The sequence below is a fragment of the Bombina bombina genome, chromosome 1 (assembly GCF_027579735.1).
Source record: "Bombina bombina isolate aBomBom1 chromosome 1, aBomBom1.pri, whole genome shotgun sequence".
Taxonomy (NCBI): Eukaryota; Metazoa; Chordata; class Amphibia; order Anura; family Bombinatoridae; genus Bombina; species Bombina bombina.
Window position 1 is genome coordinate 593201715 of NC_069499.1, and position 25796 is coordinate 593227510.

The 25796-nt window shown below is 42.6% G+C and overlaps 1 protein-coding gene across 2 annotated transcripts in view; it reads right to left on the reverse strand.

The window, feature by feature from the left end:
- PCNT (pericentrin) overlaps window positions 1-25796 on the reverse strand; it is a 470255-nt gene that overhangs the window by 33545 nt on the left and 410914 nt on the right. For both annotated transcript variants that reach the window (XM_053698889.1, XM_053698888.1), the window contains 2 exons: window positions 8470-8623; window positions 8254-8381 (listed from right to left, as the gene is read on the reverse strand). In XM_053698889.1, the coding sequence (XP_053554864.1) occupies window positions 8254-8381; window positions 8470-8623 (282 nt within the window). The remainder of the gene's footprint in view (window positions 1-8253; window positions 8382-8469; window positions 8624-25796) is intronic.

Consider the following 25796-nt stretch of genomic DNA (forward strand, 5'->3'; position numbering starts at 1 on the left):
AATCTTTAGTAGCCTGTAAGGAAAACTTCAAGGCACGGACTACGTCTAGATTATGCAAAAGACGTTCCTTCTTTGAAGAAGGATTAGGACATAATGATGGAACAACAATCTCTTGATTGATATTCTTGTTAGAAACCACCATAGGTAAAAATCCAGGTTTTGTACGCAGAACAACTTTATCTGAATGAAAGATCAGATAAGGAGAATCACAATGTAAGGCAGATAACACTGAGACTCTTCGAGCCGAGGAAATAGCCATCAGAAAAAGAACTTTCCATGAAAGAAGTTTGATATCAATAGAATGAAGGGGTTCAAACGGAACCCCTTGAAGAACTTTAAGAACCAAGTTTAAGCTCCATGGAGGAGCAACAGGTTTAAACACAGGCTTAATTCTAACTAAAGCCTGACAAAATGCCTGAACTTCTGGAACTTCTGCCAGACGCTTGTGTAAAAGAATAGACAGAGCAGAAATCTGCCCCTTTAAAGAACTAGCTGATAATCCTTTGTCCAAACCCTCTTGGAGGAAGGACAATATCCTAGGAATCCTAACCCTACTCCATGAGTAATTCTTGGATTCACACCAATGAAGATATTTACGCCATATCTTGTGGTAAATTTTCCTGGTGACAGGCTTTCGTGCCTGTATTAAGGTATCAATTACTGACTCGGAGAAGCCACTCTTTGATAGGATCAAGCGTTCAATCTCCATGCAGTCAGTCTCAGAGAAAGTAGATTTGGATGATTGAAAGGACCTTGTATTAGAAGGTCTTGTCTCAGAGGCAGAGTCCATGGTGGAAAGGATGACATGTCCACTAGGTCTGCATACCAGGTCCTGCGTGGCCACGCAGGCGCTATCAATATCACAGATGCTCTTTCCTGTTTGATTTTGGCAATCAGACGAGGGAGCAGAGGAAACGGTGGAAACACATAAGCCAGGTTGAAGAACCAAGGCGCTGCTAGAGCATCTATCAGTGCCGCTTCTGGGTCCCTGGACCTCGATCCGTAACAAGGAAGCTTGGCGTTCTGGCGAGATGCCATGAGATCCAATTCTGGTTTGCCCCAACGGAGAACCAATTGAGCAAACACCTCCGGATGGAGTTCCCATTCCCCCGGATGAAAAGTCTGATGACTTAGAAAATCCGCCTCCCAGTTCTCTACACCTGGGATATGGATCGCTGACAGGTGGCAAGAGTGAGTCTCTGCCCAGCGAATTATCTTGGAGACTTCTGACATCGCTAGGGAACTCCTGGTTCCCCCTTGATGGTTGATGTAAGTCACAGTCGTGATGTTGTCCGACTGAAATCTGATGAACCTCAGTGTTGCTAGCTGAGGCCAAGCCAGAAGAGCATTGAAAATTGCTCTTAACTCCAGAATATTTATTGGGAGGAGTGTCTCCTCCTGAGTCCATGAACCCTGAGCCTTCAGGGAGTTCCAGACTGCACCCCAACCTAGAAGGCTGGCATCTGTTGTTACAATTGTCCAATCTGGTCTGCGAAAGGTCATACCCTTGGACAGATGGGCCCGAGATAACCACCAGAGAAGAGAATCTCTGGTTTCCTGATCCAGATTTAGTAGAGGGGACAAATCTGTGTAATCCCCATTCCACTGACTGAGCATGCATAATTGCAGCGGTCTGAGATGCAGGCGCGCGAATGACACTATGTCCATCGCCGCTACCATTAAGCCGATTACTTCCATGCACTGAGCCACCGTGGGGCGCGGAATGGAGTGAAGAACACGGCAAGCATTTAGAAGTTTTGATAACCTGGACTCCGTCAGGTAAATTTTCATTTCTACAGAATCTATTAGAGTCCCTAGGAAGGAAACCCTCGTGAGAGGAGATAGAGAACTCTTTTCTTCGTTCACTTTCCACCCATGCGACCTCAGGAATGCCAGAACTATCTCTGTATGAGATTTGGCAATTTGAAAGCTTGACGCCTGTATCAGGATATCGTCCAGGTAAGGAGCCACCGCTATGCCTCGCGGTCTTAGGACCGCCAGAAGTGAGCCCAGAACCTTTGTAAAAATTCTTGGGGCTGTAGCCAACCCGAATGGAAGAGCTACAAATTGGTAATGCCTGTCTAAAAAGGCAAACCTTAGGAACTGATGATGATTCTTGTGAATCGGAATGTGAAGGTAGGCATTCTTTAAGTCCACTGTGGTCATGTACTGACCCTCTTGGATCATGGGTAAAATGGTTCAAATAGTTTCCATCTTGAATGACGGAACTCTTTGTTTAGGATCTTTAAATCCAAAATTGGTCTGAAGGTTCCCTCTTTTTTGGGAACCACAAACAGATTTGAATAAAACCCCTGTCCTTGTTCCGTCCGCGGAACTGGATGGATCACTCCCATTACAAGGAGATCTTGTACGCAGCTTAGGAATGCCTCTTTCTTTATCTGGTTTGCAGATAATCTTGAAAGGTGAAATCTCCCTTGTGGAGGAGAAGCTTTGAAGTCCAGAAGATATCCCTGAGATATGATCTCCAACGCCCAGGGATCCTGAACATCTCTTGCCCACGCCTGGGCGAAGAGAGAGAGTCTGCCCCCTACTAGATCCGTTGTCGGATAGGGGGCCGCTCCTTCATGCTGTCTTAGAGGCAGCAGCAGGCTTTCTGGCCTGCTTGCCCTTGTTCCAGGACTGGTTAGGTTTCCAGGCCTGCTTGGATTGAGCAAAAGTTCCCTCTTGTTTTGAAGCAGAGGAAGTTGATGCTGCACCTGCCTTGAAATTTCGAAAGGCACGAAAATTAAACTGTTTGACCTTTGATTTGGCCCTGTCCTGAGGAAGGGTATGACCCTTACCTCCAGTAATGTCAGCAATAATTTCTTTCAAACCAGGCCCGAATAAGGTCTGCCCCTTGAAAGGAATGTTGAGTAATTTAGACTTTGAAGTCACATCAGCTGACCAGGATTTGAGCCATAGCGCCCTACGCGCCTGGATGGCGAATCCGGAATTCTTAGCCGTTAGTTTAGTCAAATGAACAATGGCATCAGAAACAAATGAGTTAGCTAGCTTAAGAGTTCTAAGCTTGTCAACAATTTCAGTCAATGGAGCTGTATGGATGGCCTCTTCCAGGGCCTCAAACCAGAATGGCGCCGCAGCAGTGACAGGCGCAATGCATGCAAGGGGCTGTAAAATAAAACCTTGTTGAATAAACATTTTCTTAAGGTAACCCTCTAATTTTTTATCCATTGGATCTGAAAAAGCACAACTGTCCTCAACCGGGATAGTGGTACGCTTTTCTAAAGTAGAAACTGCTCCCTCCACCTTAGGGACAGTCTGCCATAAGTCCCGTGTAGTGGCATCTATTGGAAACATTTTTCTAAATATAGGAGGTGGGGAAAAGGGCACACCGGGCCTATCCCACTCCTTACTAATAATTTCTGTAAGCCTTTTAGGTATTGGAAAAACATCAGTACTCACCGGCACTGCATAGTATTTATCCAGCCTACACAATTTCTCTGGCACTGCAATTGTGTCACAGTCATTCAGAGCAGCTAATACCTCCCCAAGCAATACACGGAGGTTCTCAAGCTTAAATTTAAAATTAGAAATCTCTGAATCAGGTCTCCCCGATTCAGAGACGTCACCCACAGACTGAAGCTCTCCGTCCTCAGGTTCTGCATATTGTGACGCAGTATCAGACATGGCTCTTACAGCATCTACGCGCTCTGTATCTCGTCTAACCCCAGAGCTATCGCGCTTGCCTCTCAATTCAGGCAATCTGGATAATACCTCTGACAGGGTATTATTCATGATTGCAGCCATGTCTTGCAAAGTAATCGCTATGGGCGTCCCTGATGTACTTGGCGCCATATTAGCGTGCGTCCCTTGAGCGGGAGGCGAAGGGTCCGACACGTGGGGAGAGTTAGTCGGCATAACTTCCCCCTCGACAGACCCCTCTGGTGACAATTCTTTTATAGATAAAGACTGATCTTTACTGTTTAAGGTGAAATCAATGCATTTAGTACACATTCTCCTATGGGGCTCCACCATGGCTTTTAAACATAATGAACAAGTATCCTCTGTTTCAGACATGTTTGTACAGACTAGCAATGAGACTAGCAAGCTTGGAAAACACTTTAAAGCAAGTTAACACGCAATATAAAAAACGTTACTGTGCCTTTAAGAGAAACAAATTGACAAAATTTGAAATAACAGTGAAAAAAGGCAGTTACACTAACAAAATGTTTACAGTGTATGTAACAATTCAGCAGAGCATTGCACCCACTTGCAAATGGATGATTAACCCCTTAATAACAAAAGCAGAATAATAAATGACAAAAACGTTTTTTAAACACAGTCACAACAACTGCCACAGTCTACTGTGATTGTTACCCTCCTCAAACACGACTTTGAAGCCTTTTGAGCCCTTCAGAGATGTCCTGGATCATGCAGGAAGAAGCTGAATGTCTCTGTCAGTATTTTTAGCTGCACAGAAAAGCACTAAAATAGGCCCTTCCCACTCATATTGCAACAGTGGAAAGCCTCAGGAACTATTTCTAGGCAAAAATCAAACCAGCCATGTGGAAAACAACTAGGCCCCAATAAGTTTTGTCACCAAACATATATAAAAACGATTAAACATGCCAGCAAACGTTTTATATTACACTTTTATAAGAGTATGTATCTCTATTAATAAGCCTGATACCAGTCGCTATCACTGCATTTAAGGCTTTACTTACATTAATCCGGTATCAGCAGCATTTTCTAGCAAATTCCATCCCTAGAAAAATATTAACTGCACATACCTTATTGCAGGAAAACCTGCACGCCATTCCCTCTCTGAAGTTACCTCACTCCTCAGAATATGTGAGAACAGCAATGGATCTTAGTTACTTCTGCTAAGATCATAGAAATCACAGGCAGATTCTTCTTCTAATGCTGCCTGAAATGAAACAGTACACTCCGGTACCATTTAAAAATAACAAACTTTTGATTGAAGTTAAAAAACTAACTATAATACACCACTCTCCTCTTACTACGTCCATCTTTGTTGAGAGTTGCAAGAGAATGACTGTATATGGCAGTGAGGGGAGGAGCTATATAGCAGCTCTGCTGTGGGTGATCCTCTTGCAACTTCCTGTTGGGAAGGAGAATATCCCACAAGTAATGGATGATCCATGGACTGGATACACTTAACAAGAGAAATTGAATTAAAATGCATTATCCCAAATAATGAAACTGACAGTCTGGATTTTAAAGGAATACTGATTATCCTGAATCATGGCAAATATAAGTTTAAAGACATATATTTAGAACTTTACATAGAAAGTGCTCAACCATAGCTTAGAGTGTCATAATAAAATAAGACTTACTTACTCTAAGACACTCATCTACATATAGTAGACAGCCAAACCAGTACTGAAACGAGAATCAGTAGAGGTAATGGTATATAAGAGTATATCGTCGATCTGAAAAGGGAGGTAAGAGATGAATCTCTACGACCGATAACAGAGAACCTATGAAATAGATCCCGTAGAAGGAGATCATTGAATTCAAATAGGCAATACTCTCTTCACATCCCTCTGACATTCACTGCACTCTGAGAGGAAAACCGGGCTCCAGCCTGCTGCGAAGCGCATTTCAACGTAGAATCTAGCACAAACTTACTTCACCACCTCCATGGGAGGCAAAGTTTGTAAAACTGAATTGTGGGTGTGGTGAGGGGTGTATTTATAGGCATTTTAAGGTTTGGGAAACTTTGCCCCTCCTGGTAGGAATGTATATCCCATACGTCACTAGCTCATGGACTCTTGCTAATTACATGAAAGAAAGGTGACTTTTGTCTGAGGAATCAAGCTACTCGTTGGCAAATAAAGGGTCTTTAAAAGAAGTACTGTCTTTTAAAGGAATAGTAGTACGTTTAGCTAGAGTGGAAATGGCCCCCATCAACTTTTGGGACTGTTTCCCATAATTCAAAGTTAGCAGTAGGTAAAGGATATAGTTTTCTAAACCTTGAAGAAGGGTTAAAAGAGAAACCAGGTTTGGACCATTCTCTAGCAATAATATCAGAGATAGCATTAGGTATAGGGACAATCTCAGGGAGATTGACAACAGTTTTGTATACTGAATTCAAAAAAATATGGGATTTATCATCAGAAGGTTTAGCTTCTTCAATCCCTAAAGAGTTCCTTCAAAACTTTAAATAAAAAGAAGGAATTATTAGGTTCTGTGTCTGATGAGGAGCCTCAGTTTCAGAGGAATTCTCATCATTAGAAGATACTTAAGTATTTTGTTGGTCAGTACATATATTGCTAGTAGAAGGCAAAATCTGAATGGACCTTTTTAGTTTATTTGAATGCGGTAGCGCAATCAGGGCCTTCGTAATGGCGGCAGCAATAAACTTTTTCATTGCTCGGGGTACGCCATCTGCATTCATCTGTAAGGAAGAAACAGTAGGTGCATTTGGACACATAGAAACATCATTAGATTGATCGGTATGCGATAAAAAAATCTAAGCATGAGTCACATAAATGAGCTGAAGAAGCTACTTCTGTTGTTTTATAATAAGAACACTTAGCTTTGGTAGAAAGGTGTTCAACGGATTCCGTTCCAATGGTAACTTCAGGGACAGGTTGGTGCTGCTCCATTATGGCAAATATTTTTTTTTAAATTAAAGTTTTAATAATTACTTGTATGCCCCCTGTATAACATTTGCAAAAGACCATAAAGCGCTAAGCAAGTAGCTCAGAAAACTATAAAGTCAGTTTGCACAATTTTTAATTTTTAATAATAAGTGTTAAAATCACATAAATAATGCGTTGTAACATGAGTGTTTATACATGTGTCTAGACACGTTTGTTTAGCTCTGTGTATATATACTGACGCACGATTTAGGACACGAGATGTTCTGGGGTTGCAGATTTTAAGGAGTTATAGATAGCGCAAATTTTTTAATAGAAGGTGGGCACTATAAGGCACGGTTTGATGACGTGCTATACCTGTCCTTAAAAAACTGCGTCACGGCGTGCGCACATTCAGTAGACTAAAAAAATATTGGAAGGTTTTGTATGCCCCGTGTATTCAGTGCATATTTATAATGCCACATTTTAAGAAAATGCTGCATCTTATGTGCTCAAAAAAGAATAAGCAAGGGGAACAGTCCCTGTCCCGAGTCTCAGTGTTGTGGTTTTGGAAAAGATTTCCAGTGAGGTGAAAACATGGTGACATGAGGCAGTACTCTGTTCACTTCCCTCTGACAAGCACTGTACTCTGAGAGGAACCAGGCTTCAATATGCTCTGGTGCCTTTCACTAAAGAAATCAAGCACATCATTATACTTCAACCACCTCCAATGGAGGCAAAGAGAAAAACTGAGGTATGTGTGAGGAAGGAGGGGAATTTATAGGCTTTTGAGGTTTGGGAAACTTTGCCTCCTCCTGGTAGGAATGTATATCCCATATGTAACAGCTTGTCGATTATCGCCACCTATATGAAATAAAATTTATATTTTTGTTGTACTCTTGTAATAAATTAATATACTGACCATAGTGCTCTCCCCATGACATTTTCAACGGGTCCACCACCTGGCTGATTTTTAGCAATTAAGCTAAAATTAACTAATATTAAAATGCTTATTGCATAAACAAACATTAAATAAATTTGTTAAATTATGCAATTAAATTGTGCTTTGGGTAGCAGAATGTTATAATATTAGAAAGTGTTACACTGCCCTCACACGGCTATTTTATAATACTACCCGGCTGGCAACATTTTCTGTGGAGAACACTGCATTACCATACAGTTTGCTGCATTTAGTTTTCAGTAATTAAAAACTCTCCCCCACAATCTTTAGGAAAATAAGAGTTTGTAAACCCAGGTGTATGAACTTTCAGTTCTTTTGGGATTTGGAAACCCAGAATTTTCAAAGTTAAAGGAACATGAAGCCCAAAATGTTGCTTTCATGCTTCAGCATATGTTTGAATAGAGGTATTTTTCAATACACTACTTCAACATATGTACCTGTATGAAAATGCAATGCCTGCTCAGAAAGCCGGGTGTAGCATGTTGATGATGCTAGCCGAGATATTGCTGACATAATATTAATGACTGCCAGCTCTCAGAGCAGGCACAGTATTTCAATATGGACGCACAGTGCATATAAGTGTGTTGCAAGAATGAACATACATGAGTGTATTTCAGTTTGAATAGAAGTATTTCAGATTTGACCAACATGTTCTTTATAATATGAACCAGGGTCAAGTGAAAGAAAGCAACAGAAACATTTATTGCCAGAGGTCAATAATCTTACCATTTTGTAGACCACCCAATCTCTCTTGGACTGCCTCTAGGTGTCTAATATACTGTGTAAGTGAGTGCTCAGGATCCTGAGTAATGCTCCAACTTCTATCAGGATTTGTGACAGGAGATGGACTGAGTCTGAAAGAGAAAGCAGAGAAGTTTAAATCTGGTCCTTCACCTTTTTACTGGACAATAATGGCAAGCTTTTCTGTATCTTGTTACCAACCGGCTGTGTGTCCAGTAAGTTGACTTTGGAGATACGCCAGCCATGGTGTTTGGGCTGGGGCGAAGGTATGATGGCACATCCCGAGTGGGAGGAGAGGTAAGCAGGATACTGCCAATTTGCTGCTGTCTTAAAATGTCAGTCCTGTTCAACGGCCCTGAAATATTAAATTGTGTGTCAAAGATGTCCACAAAAGTAACCAAGCCCAACAGTACATTATTTACTTCTATTATCTAAGTTGCCTTATTCACTTGAAATCCTTTGTTTAAAAGCATATCTAAATAGGCTTAAAAAGCTGCTGATTGGTGGCTGCACATAGATGCTTTGTGTGATTGGCTCACCATGTGCATTGCTATTTCTTCAACAAAGAATTATCTAAAGAATGAAGAAAATTAGATAATAGACGTAAATTGGAATGTTGTTTAAAATTGTATTCTCTATCTGAATCATGAAAGAAATATTTTGGGTTTCATGTCCCTTTAAACTCTTACCTTTTAATTAAGGCCTAACAGAGGACAGAAACAACTCAACTATACCAACAAGATAGAGACCACTAACAAAATAAACTGACGCCTTTTACCCTGCAGTGCCCCCTAGAGACAGAAATGCATATTTCTCTTTTATTTGAGAATTTCATCCTCAATATTTGAATTGTATTCCAGGATTTGCTTGTCTTCAGGGTATCGGAAATGAAATGATTTGAGACTTTACATAAAGTATTTCATAAAATTCTTTATGTTATATAGATCTTAGAAATAATATTGAAGGTTTAAATATATGATCATCATGTCATAAACATATATTATATATCATTGTAAAAGAACATTCTATACTACATTTTTTTAATTTTCAGAAAAAAAAAATTTGAACCCCCCCCCCCCCCACCTGTTTCCCCCCCCAATTTTTCCAGGTTTTTTCAGGGGGCCTTTCGATTTCTATTGATAGCACACTTTATAAGTCAGGGTGTTCTGAGGTAGAAGAGCCCAATACAGAAACTTTTTATATAAAAATATCACTAGTCTGGAGCGAAATGCTACTAGTCCACTAAGTGTTATATACAAGACGCCAAGTTGTATATACATATTAATCTATATTTCTATCTGTCTGTCTATCCATACATACATGTATCCTATTCACTTATGTTCATGTATTGTAGTATCAAAGTTAATTTCATAGTTTTGTGCTGAATTTGAAATTTAGTAGTTTTTTTTGTTATGGAGGGAGTTCTTGTTGGTTCAAGGTTATAAAATTTAGTTTAATTTTTTAAAAAACAGGTGTCAGATTTTATTCAGGTGAAAAAAGGGAGTAAAATGGAGTAATCAAGCATATCAATGACACAAGGCTGTTAATTTAACAATAGTGATAACAGAATTTATGCTTACCTGATAAATTACTTTCTCCAACGGTGTGTCCGGTCCACGGCGTCATCCTTACTTGTGGGATATTCTCTTCCCCAACAGGAAATGGCAAAGAGCCCAGCAAAGCTGGTCACATGATCCCTCCTAGGCTCCGCCTACCCCAGTCATTCGACCGACGTAAAGGAGGAATATGCATAGGAGAAATCATATGATACCGTGGTGACTGTAGTTAGAGAAAATAATTCATCAGACCTGATTAAAAAAACCAGGGCGGGCCGTGGACCGGACACACCGTTGGAGAAAGTAATTTATCAGGTAAGCATAAATTCTGTTTTCTCCAACATAGGTGTGTCCGGTCCACGGCGTCATCCTTACTTGTGGGAACCAATACCAAAGCTTTAGGACACGGATGATGGGAGGGAGCAAATCAGGTCACCTAGATGGAAGGCACCACGGCTTGCAAAACCTTTCTCCCAAAAATAGCCTCAGAAGAAGCAAAAGCATCAAATTTGTAAAATTTGGTAAAAGTGTGCAGTGAAGACCAAGTCGCTGCCTTACATATCTGATCAACAGAAGCCTCGTTCTTGAAGGCCCATGTGGAAGCCACAGCCCTAGTGGAGTGAGCTGTGATTCTTTCAGGAGGCTGCCGTCCGGCAGTCTCATAAGCCAATCGGATGATGCTTTTAAGCCAAAAAGAGAGAGAGGTAGAAGTTGCTTTTTGACCTCTCCTTTTACCAGAATAAACAACAAACAAAGAAGATGTTTGTCTGAAATCCTTTGTAGCCTCTAAATAGAATTTTAGAGCACGAACTACATCCAAATTGTGTAACAAACGTTCCTTCTTTGAAACTGGATTCGGACACAAAGAAGGCACAACTATCTCCTGGTTAATGTTTTTGTTAGAAACAACTTTCGGAAGAAAACCAGGTTTAGTACGCAAAACCACCTTATCTGCATGGAACACCAGATAAGGAGGAGAACACTGCAGAGCAGATAACTCTGAAACTCTTCTAGCAGAAGAAATTGCAACCAAAAACAAAACTTTCCAAGATAGTAACTTAATATCTACGGAATGTAAGGGTTCAAACGGAACCCCTTGAAGAACTGAAAGAACTAAATTGAGACTCCAAGGAGGAGTCAAAGGTTTGTAAACAGGCTTGATTCTAACCAGAGCCTGAACAAAAGCTTGAACATCTGGCACAGCCGCCAGTTTTTTGTGAAGTAAAACAGATAAAGCAGAAATCTGTCCCTTCAAAGAACTTGCAGATAATCCTTTCTCCAAACCCTCTTGTAGAAAGGATAGAATCTTAGGAATTTTTATCTTGTTCCATGGGAATCCTTTAGATTCACACCAACAGATATATTTTTTCCATATTTTATGGTAAATTTTCCTAGTTACAGGCTTTCTAGCCTGGACAAGAGTATCAATGACAGAATCTGAAAACCCACGCTTTGATAAAATCAAGCGTTCAATCTCCAAGCAGTCAGTTGGAGTGAAGCCAGATTCGGATGTTCGAATGGACCTTGAACAAGAAGGTCCTGTCTCAAAGGTAGCTTCCATGGTGGAGCCGATGACATATTCACCAGGTCTGCATACCAAGTTCTGCGTGGCCACGCAGGAGCTATCAAGATCACTGAAGCCCTCTCCTGATTGATCCTGGCTACCAGCCTGGGAATGAGAGGAAACGGTGGGAATACATAAGCTAGGTTGAAGGTCCAAGGCGCTATCAGTGCATCTACTAGAGTTGCCTTGGGATCCCTGGATCTGGACCCGTAGCAAGGAACCTTGAAGTTCTGACGAGACGCCATCAGGTCCATGTCTGGAATGCCCCATAATTGAGTTATTTGGGCAAAGATTTCCGGATGGAGTTCCCACTCCCCCGGATGGAAAGTCTGACGACTCAGAAAATCCGCTTCCCAATTTTCCACTCCTGGGATGTGGATTGCAGACAAGTGGCAGGAGTGATTCTCCGCCCATTGAATTATTTTGGTCACTTCCTCCATCGCCAGGGAACTCCTTGTTCCCCCCTGATGGTTGATATATGCAACAGTCGTCATGTTGTCTGATTGAAACCTTATGAATTTGGCCTTTGCTAGTTGAGGCCAAGCTTTGAGAGCATTGAATATCGCTCGCAGTTCCAGAATGTTTATCGGGAGAAGAGATTCTTCCCGAGACCATAGACCCTGAGCTTTCAGGGGTTCCCAGACCGCGCCCCAGCCCACCAGACTGGCGTCGGTCGTGACAATGACCCACTCTGGTCTGCGGAAGCTCATTCCCTGTGACAGGTTGTCCAGGTTCAGCCACCAACGGAGTGAATCTCTGGTTCTTTGATCTACTTGGATCGTCGGAGACAAGTCTGTATAATCCCCATTCCACTGTCTGAGCATGCACAGTTGTAATGGTCTTAGATGAATTCGTGCAAAAGGAACTATGTCCATTGCCGCAACCATCAAACCTATTACTTCCATGCACTGCGCTATGGAAGGAAGAAGAACAGAATGAAGTACTTGACAAGAGCTTAGAAGTTTTGATTTTCTGGCCTCTGTCAGAAAAATCTTCATTTCTAAGGAGTCTATTATTGTTCCCAAGAAGGGAACTCTTGTTGACGGGGACAGAGAACTTTTTTCTATGTTCACTTTCCACCCGTGAGATCTGAGAAAGGCTAGGACAATGTCCGTATGAGCCTTTGCTTTTGACAGAGACGACGCTTGAATCAGTATGTCGTCCAAGTAAGGTACTACTGCAATGCCCCTTGGTCTTAGCACCGCTAGAAGGGACCCTAGTACCTTTGTGAAAATCCTTGGAGCAGTGGCTAATCCGAATGGAAGTGCCACAAACTGGTAATGCTTGTCCAGAAAGGCGAACCTTAGGAACCGATGATGTTCCTTGTGGATAGGAATATGTAGATACGCATCCTTTAAATCCACCGTGGTCATGAATTGACCTTCCTGGATGGTAGGAAGAATTGTTCGAATGGTTTCCATTTTGAACGATGGAACCCTGAGAAATTTGTTTAGAATCTTGAGATCTAAAATTGGTCTGAATGTTCCTTCTTTTTTGGGAACTATGAACAGATTGGAGTAAAACCCCATCCCTTGTTCTCCTAATGGAACAGGATGAATCACTCCCATTCTTAACAGGTCTTCTACACAATGTAAGAATGCCTGTCTTTATATTTGGTTTGAAGACAATTGAGACCTGTGGAACCTCCCCCTTGGGGGTAGTTCCTTGAATTCCAGGAGATAACCTTGAGAAACTATTTCTAGCGCCCAAGGATCCTGAACATCTCTTGCCCAAGCCTGAGCAAAGAGAGAGAGTCTGCCCCCCACCAGATCCGGTCCCGGATCGGGGGCCAACACTTCATGCTGTTTTAGTAGCAGTGGCAGGTTTCTTGGCCTGCTTACCCTTGTTCCAGCCTTGCATCGGTCTCCAGGCTGGTTTGGTTTGAGAACTATTACCCTCTTGCTTAGAGGGTGTAGAATTTGAGGCTGGTCCGTTTCTGCGAAAGGGACGAAAATTTGGCTTATTTTTAGCCTTAAAAGACCTATCCTGAGGAAGGGCGTGGCCCTTTTTCCCAGTGATGTCTGAAATAATCTCTTTCAAGTCAGGGCCAAACAGCGTTTTACCCTTGAAAGGGATGTTAAGCAATTTGTTCTTGGAGGACACATCCGCTGACCAAGACTTTAGCCAAAGCGCTCTGCGCGCCACAATAGCAAAACCTGAATTTTTCGCCGCTAATCTAGCTAATTGCAAAGTGGCGTCTAAGATAAAAGAGTTAGCCAATTTAAGTGCTTGAACTCTGTCCATAACCTCCTCATACGAAGATTCTTTATTGAGCGACTTTTCTAGTTCTTCGAACCAGAAACACGCTGCTGTAGTGACAGGAACAATGCATGAAATTGGTTGTAGAAGGTAACCTTGCTGAACAAACATCTTTTTAAGCAAACCCTCTAATTTTTTATCCATAGGATCTTTGAAAGCACAACTATCTTCTATAGGGATAGTAGTGCGTTTGTTTAGAGTAGAAACCGCCCCCTCGACCTTGGGGACTGTCTGCCATAAGTCCTTTCTGGGGTCGACCATAGGAAATAATTTCTTAAATATAGGGGGAGGAACAAAAGGTATGCCGGGCCTTTCCCATTCCTTATTTACAATGTCCGCCACCCGCTTGGGTATAGGAAAAGCATCGGGGGGCACCGGGACCTCTAGGAACTTGTCCATCTTACATAATTTCTCTGGAATGACCAAATTGTCACAATCATCCAGAGTAGATAACACCTCCTTAAGCAGAGCGCGGAGATGTTCTAATTTAAATTTAAAAGTAATAACATCAGGTTCAGCTTGTTGAGAAATTTTCCCTGAATCTGAAATTTCTCCCTCAGACAAAACCTCCCTCCTGGCCCCTTCAGATTGGTGTGAGGGTATGTCAGAACCATTATCATCAGCGTCCTCATGCTCTTCAGTATCTAAAACAGAGCAATCGCGCTTTCTCTGATAAGTGGGCATTTTGGACAAAATGTTTTTAATAGAATTATCCATTACAGCCGTTAATTGTTGCATAGTAAGAAGGATTGGCGCACTAGATGTACTAGGGGCCTCTTGTGTGGGCAAGACTGGTGTAGACACAGAAGGGGATGATGCAGTACCATGCTTACTCCCCTCGCTTGAGGAATCATCTTGGGCAACATCATTATCAGTGGCATCATTGTCCCTACTTTGTTTGGACACTATGTCACATTCATCACATATATTTAAATGGGGAGGAACCTTGGCTTTCAAACATACAGAACATCGTCTATCTGATGGTTCAGACATGTTAACAGGCATAAACTTGATAACAAAGCACAAAAAACGTTTTAAAATAAAACCGCTACTGTCACTTTAAATTTTAAACTGAACACACTTTATTACTGAATATGTGAAAAAGTATGAAGGAATTGTTCAAAATTCACCAAAATTTCACCACAGTGTCTTAAAGCCTTAAAAGTATTGCACACCAAATTTGAAAGCTTTAACTCTTAAAATAACGGAACCGGAGCCGTTTTTACATTTAACCCCTATACAGTCCCTGGTATCTGCTTTGCTGAGACCCAACCAAGCCCAGAGGGGAATACGATACCAAATGACGCCTTCAATAAGCTTTTTCAGTGGTTCTTAGCTCCTCACACATGCATCTGCATGCCTTGCTTTCCAAAAACAACTGCGCATTAGTGGCGCGAAAATGAGGCTCTGCCTATGACTAGAAAAGGCCCCCAGTGAAAAAGGTGTCCAATACAGTGCCTGCCGTTTTTTTAATACATCCCCAAGATTAAAAGAACTATTTATAGTTATAATCCACTAAATATACTTATAAAGTAATCGTTTTAGCCCAGAAAAATGTCTACCAGTCTTTAAAGCCCTTGTGAAGCCCTTTATTCTTATACTAAACTAAGAAAATGGCTTACCGGTTCCCATAGGGAAAATGACAGCTTCCAGCATTACCAAGTCTTGTTAGAAATGTGTCATACCTCAAGCAGCAAAGTCTGCCCACTGTTTCCCCCAACTGAAGTTAATTCATCTCAACAGTCCTGTGTGGAAACAGCCATCGATTTTAGTAACGGTTGCTAAAATCATTTTCCTCTTACAAACAGAAATCTTCATCTCTTTTCTGTTTCAGAGTAAATAGTACATACCAGCACTATTTTAAAATAACAAACTCTTGATTGAAGAATAAAAACTACATTTAAACACCAAAAAACTCTTAACCATCTCCGTGGAGATGTTGCCTGTGCAACGGCAAAGAGAATGACGGGGGTAGGCGGAGCCTAGGAGGGATCATGTGACCAGCTTTGCTGGGCTCTTTGCCATTTCCTGTTGGGGAAGAGAATATCCCACAAGTAAGGATGACGCCGTGGACCGGACACACCTATGTTGGAGAAATATATATATATAAAAAAGAGAGAGAGAGAGAGAGAAAAAGAGAGAGAAAACTTGAAATATTATTATGCTTATTATTACTGTACAGATCAGCAGCAGTCAGAAGTCTGTACATTACATAATACTGTATAGTGTACTCATTATCAGTGTATGTGCTTATTATCAGTGTACAGATCACCAGCAGTCAGGAGTCTGTATATCACATACAATGAGGATGGGTTTAGAGGGCTGCTAACGTATATGTAGGAGCGAGGCTACTGAGGTAATTAAATTCCTTTTCAACAGTCTGATATGTGTATGTGATTGTGTGTGTCTAGGTGCATGTATGTGCGTCTGTGTTTATATGTGCCTATTTATCTATGCATGTGTGTGCTTCTGGGTTTATGTGTCTATGTATGTAAATGTATTTATATGTTTATGTAGAGAGTGTAGAAGAAAGAAGGAGAGTTTAAAACAGAGGAGGGAAGTGTGTGAGAGAGGGGAGAATGTTTGAGAAAGAGAGAGGGAAGAGTGAGTACGAGAGTGAAAAAGAGGGGCGGAGATTGTGTGAGAGAGGGGGAGAGAGTACGAGAAAGAGAGAGAGGGAAAAGGGAGATTTTTTTTGGGTTCCTAAGCCCATGACTCAAACTTTAGAAGAAAGCAGTCACTCTTCTTCTGCCAAATAAATTTGCCTGCAATGTATTGTACCAAAAAGGCCTGATTTATTTTGGCTTATATTCTCTAAAACAAAATTTACGCTTACCTGATAACTTATTTTCTTTCCTGGCATGGAGAGTCCACAATTCCATTCAATTACTGTTGGGAATTCAGCTCCTGGACACCAGGAGGAGGCAAAGACACCCAAGCAAACCTTTAAGAATTCCTCCCACTTCCCATAATCCCCAGTAATTTAGCCGATTGAAAAAGGAAAGAGAAACACTAGGGGTATATGGGTGCCTAAAGATTCTATAAAATGAAATGTCGCCGTAAAATTATAAAAGGGCGGGTCGTGGACTCTCCACGCCAGGAAATAAAATAATTTATAATTTATACATTTTGTTTTCTTTCCAATGGCATGGAGAGTCCACAATTCCATTCAATTACGGTTGGTAAACCAATACCCAAGCCAGAGAGGACAAAGAATGGACAGGGAGGGAGAAATAAAGGCAGGCAGACCTAAACTGAAGGCAACACCAATTAAAGCACCTTTCTCCCAAAAGAAAACCTCTGCTGAGGCAAAAAAGATCAAGGATGAGAAAAGAAAATTAAAGGGCAAGCAAGAAAGACAAAGAAATTGTCTTACTGATCTGTTCCCTGTAAGCTTTGTCCTTAAAGGCACAGGGCTACAAAACATCTCCAGAAGGAGGCTGTTGTCCACAAGCAAATGAAGGACAGCCCTTAGTCAAAAAGAAAGAATAGACACAGAATGTCTAAACTCCTTAGTAGACTGGAAGGAACGCTAGAATACAAACCTCATCCAAGGAGAGAAACAAATGTTACTTCTGAAAAATAAGGATTAGGACAGAAGAAAGGGATTACAATCCCCTGACAAACAGTATGGTCAGAACCACCTTAGGAAGGAGGTCTTATTAGGACGGAGAATGACCTCTTTCTGTACTGACAGTAAGACAAAGAGGGTCACACAGAGAGGCTGACAAATCTAAGAGTTAACGAGTAAAAGAAAAAGCCAACCAAAACCAAACCAAACAATCTACGACAAAAGTTTAAATTCAACAAAATCAGAACCACCACCATCTCTCATGATGGCCTCAAGAGTAGGACAAGAAACCAATACAGATCCGATAAACGCTTTTCCATGGACAGAGCATACATAGCTGGAGAGATCTCAAATGGAAAAGGGCAATAAGAATAATGTCCGTGCAGGTACACATGAAGCACCTTCGCAATAAAGCCGAAGGCCACATAGACCGAAAAAGTAGAGAGAGTAAAACTGACAGGATGTTAAAAATGACATCTAATGTCAGCGAAAAAACTTAAAGAACAGGAAATAAACCTGAACTAAATGAAGAATATGTTTGTACAACAAATAAAATATGATGGAACAGTCAGTAGAAGGAACCCTCCTTACTATGTTCCTACATTAATATGCTAGAAAGAAACATATTAATGTCCCCAAATCATTACTAAAAACTTAAATTATGCGTACCTGATAATTTTCTTTTCTTTTGACAGGAAGAGTCCACAGCTGCATTCATTACTTTTGGGGATTCAGAACCTGGCCACCAGGAGGAGGCAAAGACACCCCAGCCAAAGGCTTAAATACCTCCCCCACTTCCCTCATCCCCAAGTCATTCTGCCAAGGAAACAAGGAACAGTAGGAGAAATAGAGTGGAAAAGGTGCCAGAAGAAGAAATCAAAGCCGCCACATTGATAAACGCGGGTGGGGAGCTGTGGACTCTTCCTGTCAGAAGAAAAGAAAATTATCATCAGGTAAGCATAATTTAAATTTTTCTTCTTAAACGGGAAGAGTCCACAGCTGCATTCATTACTTTTGGGAAAACAATACCCAAGCTATAGAGGAAACTGAATGCAAACAAAGGGCGGGTACAGAAGGCGGCTCCTTCAAAGGGCACCACAGCCTGAAATTACCCATAAAAAAACTGAAAAAATAACCGCCCATCAGTTAAACAACCGGCATGCCGTGCTGGAGACCACTCAAAATCCTTAGATTCCACTGAGCACAATGCCTCCGAGGAGCCAAATCCCGCAAGGCTCCCAAATCGCACAAACTTATCAGAAGGAAAGGCACCTCCACCTACCCCTGAAGGGGAGAACAGAGTACCCAAAAGGAGATCCAAAGGACCAAAGGAATAGGACCCAGACAAGCGAAGGTTACAGGACAACGACCAAAGGAAAAGAACTCTCTAAGAAGTCCCTCTCCCAAGAGACACTCCCAACCTATGAGAGAGCGATCGCGAGGAAGAACAAAATCCAACCTCAGATCCGCTGACACAGCGCCATATAACTAATGGTGCTCCAAGGAAGCCACAAACTCCCCACTGAACCCTAGTGTAGCAGACACAACCGCTAAAACTAGCCATATATAGGTAGGAAAACCATATCGGGAACCAGAAGAAAAACCCGGAGCCCGCCGACAGGATGGAAAACTAACTGTCCCAAGGAAAAAGAGCTCACTCTGAAAGACAGAACACAACTGACAGAACTCGCGAGTTCCAGCTCCTGGGCAGCAAGCTGACCCTAAGTCCTCAAGAGAGCAAACAGATCTCCGACCTCCCCTCCAAGGAACGGACCCAACCCAAAAAGGGGCTGGTAACACCCGCCTCAAGAAGAATGGAGGTCCTAAGAGGAACTAACCCATTGGAGGACGACCAATTACTAGCAACTGCCACAATATAAGGCTTGCGAGAATACATACCAGGTGCAAGTAGATGCCGCTGGTTTCAAACTGCAAAAGCTAAACATCAGGCTACTACAGCTGGCTCTACGTGCTCAAATTCCTCTAAGAAGGAACACTCCCAAAAGGGAAGATAGGGCACAGACTAGTACCAGAGTGAGCCCCCTTGACATCCCACACGCAAGGAGGGAAGAAAAGAATCCTCGAACGAGAAGTTAAGGACCCACAGGGTCTCCATGGAAACGGTATACTTCCAAATCCTACCCAAAAGGACAAGAGCCAAGGGGACCACTTCCCCAGCCATAGGCAAGGTAAATAGACCAAAGAGAATGGTAAAACACAACCTTTGAGTAATAACCTAAGGGTCAGTACTACCAGCTCAGTTGAGAAAAAAAAACCTCGAGCCACCTTAATGCAAAAGTTGCCCCTGGTTACAACCGCAAATCCACCTGAACGCAGCAAACTAACCTTCAGGCCGATACCAAATCTCCCATGAGAGATAAAACCAACGCTCCTAAGGGAAAAGCGGACATTCTAAACCCTAAAGCTTAAAATTGAACCGCCCAGAAACGAGTGCAGCAACCCGGACCCCAAAAACTCAGACAAGAGACATGGCCCTAGGCCAGACAACCCGAAACCCGGGACAGGCCGTATGTCCTGAGAAACCATCAAGTTGCCTCATATGGAGAAGGGCATTCTAGGTAGAGCAATTCCACACCCCCGTGGCCTTGAACATTGGACACTCGCAAGAGGCTCAGACCAATATCATAGAAGACATCTAGACAGGCCCCAGAGAAGGCAATTTGCACCCGTAGGTGGAGCAGAACCCTGGATCCTCCGTTTGCAACCCCAGAAACCAAGAGCTCCTAGATGTTCTAGGGCAACACTCCAAGTCCAAGGACCCCAGGGTTTACCAGAGACAGATCTTCATAAAATGGAGACATACCACAGTAGCGGGATTCAACACACCACCTTAACCATGTGGGCAACTAGGCGACCCACTAGGCTACACCGGCGAGAGTAATACGCCCCCTAGATGGAAAGTCACATACCCTCACAGGATCAGCCTCCCAGAAAAACCTGTACCAGGAATAACAGACAACCCCAGAAATCCCACTGAGAAGCGGTCCAGAGGTGGTTGCCAAGGAAAAAAGGGGAGAAACCCAACCCCTGCACTCCAACTTATGAGAACGTGCGATAAACTGAAAAAAGGCGGAGACTGACATACCCGAACTCCCGGACTCAGATGACCAGACCACTCAAGAAGGGAGAACCAGTCCCCGCAACCTCAAGGAGTACCTTCGACTAGGTCACAAGAAAAACAGACACCCGGAAAATACCAAGATTGAAACAAAATCGTTATCCAAACTGGTACCCCAACTGTCCCGCGGTCATCCCGACCTCCAAAACCCCTTGGGAACAGAGAACCTCGGTACAGAGGCCAAAAAACCTCCAGGACCCACGAGGAGTCGTAGACGGATCCACAAATAAGGGACGGCAGAGGAACTATACAATCCCTCCAACACTCTGTTCATTGAGGACGAGGAGCAAGTGGACGAGGAGCAAGTTGACGTAGAAGAAAACGAAACACCTCCTCAATTAATGGATAAGTAAACAACAAACACACACTCCAACAAGTAAACGACTCAACACCCGACAGGATGACCAGCACCACGTGGGTGACATAAACCCTAAGGAACAGCAGCTAGTGCTCGACCAATACCTGCCTGGTACAAGGAACACCTAAACTGTTTAAGAAAAATCGATGCCCCAAAGGGATCGAAAACAAACTATAATGATAACTTTGTTCTGATATATAAAACGCGCAGCTTCCAAAGAAGTGCGCACGCGACCACAAAATCGCAAGTATCAGTTCCAGAGAAGAAATGTTCCCGAATGGAAAATTATAGCAGACATGAGCTTCCTAAAACAAATCAAATATATCCTAACCGGATTTAAATAAAATGAAGGCGGCACCCAAAGGTGAACGCCCAAGGAAAACGGCACGCCAACCGGACCAGCCAATTAGAGGCTACATTTTCCGAAGCTCAAAACTGGAACAGATACTTAAAAGAAAAACGGAGACGTTAAAGAGATTGTCTTCATCCCTATACGTCTAACCCAGCTTGGCGTCCAGCACCGCAGACCGAGAAACCCTCGGCCCAGTAGGACTGAAATCCTCCAGCACCGCCAAAACATGTCTTAGTAGGACACGAAGACGTGCCAGTCTATAACGGAAGGCAAAATGTTCCCCGCCAAATCAATGGACAACCCCGGCCCAAGGGTGGGGCCCCTGAAGCCTCAGAGGCCATAGCTTCCCCAGAAAAGAAAAACGGAGACGTTAAAGAGATTGTCTTCATCCCTACATGCCTAACCCAGCTTGCCGTCCAGCACCGCAGACCGAGGATCCCTCGGCCCAGTAGGACTGGAATCCTCCAGCACCGGCAAAACATGTCTTAGTAGAACACGAAGACGTGCCAATCGATAACGGAAGGCAAAATGTTCCTCCGCCGAATCAATGGACAACCCCGGCCCGAAGGTGGGGCCCCTGAAGCCTCAGAGGCCATAGCTTCCCCAGAAGGTCTAACTGACTCAGGCGATCCCACGCCCGACGAACCCCGGTTAACAGAACACGGACAGTATCTTAAAAACACTTCACTAGGAAGATGTAAATGCGCCAGCGCCATAGATATGGCCATGTGGAAACTGTGCTGTAACCTCTGGAGGAAACAAGCCGCCTTCTGGAGGAGTAACGGCCCTAGGGACACCTGCTTGCATAGCAAAGGAAGGTTCTGGGATACGCGCCACTTGGGACATAGAATCCTCAGGAGCGGATGGCTCAGCACACTCTAAATTCCCTGACTTGGGGGAAGAGAGTACTCTAGAACGGTAATCGGAACATAATTGATGGGCATGGATAACCCTGGCCATTTCATACTCTTCGCAAGACGTATACTCTGAATCGGAGATATGCGTCTCCAAAAAATCAGAATCCTCCATAACTTGGAGATTGCAATTATGGACAGACACTAACGGAACCATACACCTCCAATGGCTGGGGCACTCACCACCTCCTGTGGACCAGACAACTAACGAACAGACTCTCTCCGTCGATACTCGGTCAAGGTGCGGAAATGGAATACAACGTGACCACACCCGGTCTCGAGGTGCAACATGTAAGCCAAAAAAGCGCGCCATTCCTTTGGACCGCGCAAACTGATGAAATAAAGCTGTTATGTCCGAATAGCCATGAGCTCATGCATCACTACACAATAGCAGACAAAATCACATAGCAAACATGATTAAAGTCCCCCCTGTTCAATAACCCCCCTCAGAACATATTAACCCTTGATTCCATAAGATAAAGGAGTCCCACTGGTACCCTGACTTCTTTCGTTTAACATTACATTCACATATCGGAATCTACGCCGTGGAACAGGAACACGGCCCTTCAAGTGTGACAGATAGTAGCCTCACTTCTGACATGAACTTGAGTGAATAAAGGCAGGCAACGAAACTCATCAACGCCGATTGCCCAGGAGCTGTTAATATGAGTCGGGATGGTTTTGCAGAAAGACTCTCCCTGCATCTCCGAACTCTTTCACCCATGCTCTCACTGAGAGGCTGACAGGATTACTTAAAACTCCAGTCCCATTTCGAAGAGTACTACCCTCCATGAGATCTTCAATCTTTTGACACTTCTCTGCCAACCTCCTGAGACGAAAGGCAAAGAATGACTGGGGGATGAGGGAAGTGGGGTATTTAAGCCTTTGCCTGCTCCTGGTGGCCAGGTTTTGAATTCCCAAAAGTAATGAATTCAGCTGTGGACTCTTCCCGTTTAAGAATAAAATTATGATTTGACATATGACAAAAATCCTACGATCAATAAGAGGATAATGTCTTTAAAGAAAGGACCATACATAATGCCACCGGCATAAGTAGAAATCTCTTCCACATGAGAAAGATTAAGATATGGAGTCCTTATACATGAATTGTATGGAATAATCGTGTTAGTGTCCCAAGATCACTCCCATACATTAGCCAAAAACCTCCTCCATATGAGAAGGAACATGTTATTGATCCCCTATACATAAAATAGGTTAACTTGGAGCTCACTCCACAACTAACTGCTGCTGACGCGTTTCGGCAATCAAAGCTACGATTACGGCTTTGATTGCTGAAACTTGTCAGCAGCAATTATTTGGGGAGTGAGCTTCTCTCTCCATCCCCACTGCCAAAATGTGGATCCGTATCCTGTAATATATTTTTAACTTTGGCAATAAAAGTTAATTTTTACTTATATTTCCTGTGTTGAGAGTGCTTCCTCTTTTTGGATTGTGCCCGTATATATATGCACAAAGTGAAACGCCACATCCTTGGTTTCTGGGTGAGATCTAATTTATACACTTTATACACATTGTCAGGAGATCCAGTACATTTCTAGGAGCCGTTTAATTCACCTGCCCTGAGGTGGTACATAACTATCTCAAGTTCATATATTTAACTCTCCACACTGCATCAAGTAGCCACTTATCTCTCAGAAGTGCTTGATCAGCATACAGCTACTTGGCCTTCCTATGTACTGCACAAGATGTAAAAAGGACAAGAGAGGTTTTTTTTTTTATTCATTTCAACCTCTGTGTGCTTTAGGCAGATTGACCCTTTACTATTGTAACATATTTAAGGCACAATCTATAAGAAAATCCCCACTGCAAAGTGAAATCTAATATAATTGCAATACGGATCTGGACATTAAAATACCCCTATTGTACAGTGTGACTCAAGACACTCAGCAGAAAGTTTTGGACTTTTAAAAATATTAAAAGAAGTAATTTATTGCCAGCTTTTAGAGACTCTCCACAAGTAAATTGCTATATATCATTGTCTGTACAGTGTTTTTTATTTTGATCTCTTTTTCAAATTATAAATGCACTGTGTGCTTTTTTCTCTGCAAGTAACTTCTTTCTAAGTGTGCCGTTTCTGTTTGAGTCTTGATTTGTCTCCAGGCTATACATTTGTTGTAAAACTTCTCCCCCGCCTCCCCACTCCTGCCCAGCTTGTCTGGGTAGGTCACTTCTCCTTTCCTTTTCCCCTTCCTGAGGGTCATATCCCCTCTTCCTTGACGTGGGGGTCAAGTCCTTAAGATAACCTTAAAAGTGCTCTGAATTATTCGGGTATACTCTCCTCTACCCGGTTTTGACCCTTACATTTAATTTGGTGTATAGTTACTCATTCATTATCAGTGTACTGCGCTGCACTGATTTCATATTGGACCTTGCATTCTAATTAGCCTTCTCAGGCTCTTAGCGAGGTTATTGCCTCATCCGATGTGGTAAGCAGGACAGCGTGATGGCCAGAGTGGTTGACCTAGCGTAGCAGAATTACCACATTAGGGTACAATGTATGTTTGTCTTCCAGCATGTAACTCAATGTTTTAATTCTTATAAACCTGTTCATTCTGGTTTGGCGCCTGTTTGCTATTACAGAGTGTGTCACTGCGATGTTCCTGGTTGAGTTTAAAATCCTTTGGGGACAATGCCTCACACCACCAGGAGACAATCCAAAGCCCAAGGCAAAATTAAGAAGACGGTCTTGGATAATTTTTTATCTCCCTACACATCAGAGATCTACTGAGTCGGTCTCCAGCCAAGTTGACCAAGACTCACAAGATGAAGACTCTCAGTCCAGTATTAACTCATGTGTGGCTTCCCCAAAGTATATCACGGAATCTACTATGCAGAAGATGCTTGCTGCTCAAACCCTATCCATAACACAGGACATTCACCGCAGTTCAGCTGAGCTGCGTAAGGATATCTCAGAGATTGGTGAGCTCGTGGATGCGCTAGAATGCAAACATGACGATTTGACCACCGACCATACCAGTCTCCTATCATATTCCAAATCTTTATCTGACCAGATCACTCAGCTAGAATTCAAATTAGCTGACTTGGAAGATAGGTCTAGCAGAAGTAATATACGCTTTAGAGGCATTCCTGAATTGGTGTTACCCCCTGATTTACAGGACTTTCTTTCAGATCTCTTCAAGGAACTGCTTGGAACATTCAATATGTCACCCAATACTCTGGAGAGATGCCACCGGGCTCTTAGGACAAGATCAATCTCTTCAGATAAACCAAGAGACGTTATAGTCTGTTTTCACAGCTATAACCTTAAGGATCAGATTTTACAGGCGGCTTTTTGAAAGCCTCCCTTCTCTGAGAGATTTCGGGATGTTCAAATGTTACAGGACCTTTCTTAACATACTCTTCAGCAAAGGAGATTGTTTTCCCCAATTACTGAGGTACCGAGACGAGAAAATATCAAATATAGATGGGGATTCCCAATTAAAATAGTTATTACAAAAGACAATCAGATGAACAATGTCACCATTCTCAGTCAGGGCTTTTCGCTACTAGAATCCTGGGGCCTACGCCCACTCATGGGCAATTTTCAACCACTTCCCCAGGCACGCCTCAGAGCCTCAGCTCCAGAATGGCAGGTTAAAGAGCAGAGACCAAAACAACAAATACCTCTTCAGGAAAAAGTCCCTTGATTGCTTTTGACATTGAACTCTGCTACTACAACACGTTATGACTAAAGGGACAGTAGAGTCAATATATTTTTATATCTGTTCTCTATGTCTTCGTTAATTGTCACATGTTTACAGAAGTTGTGTCCAATATTGTTATATTTGTATCTT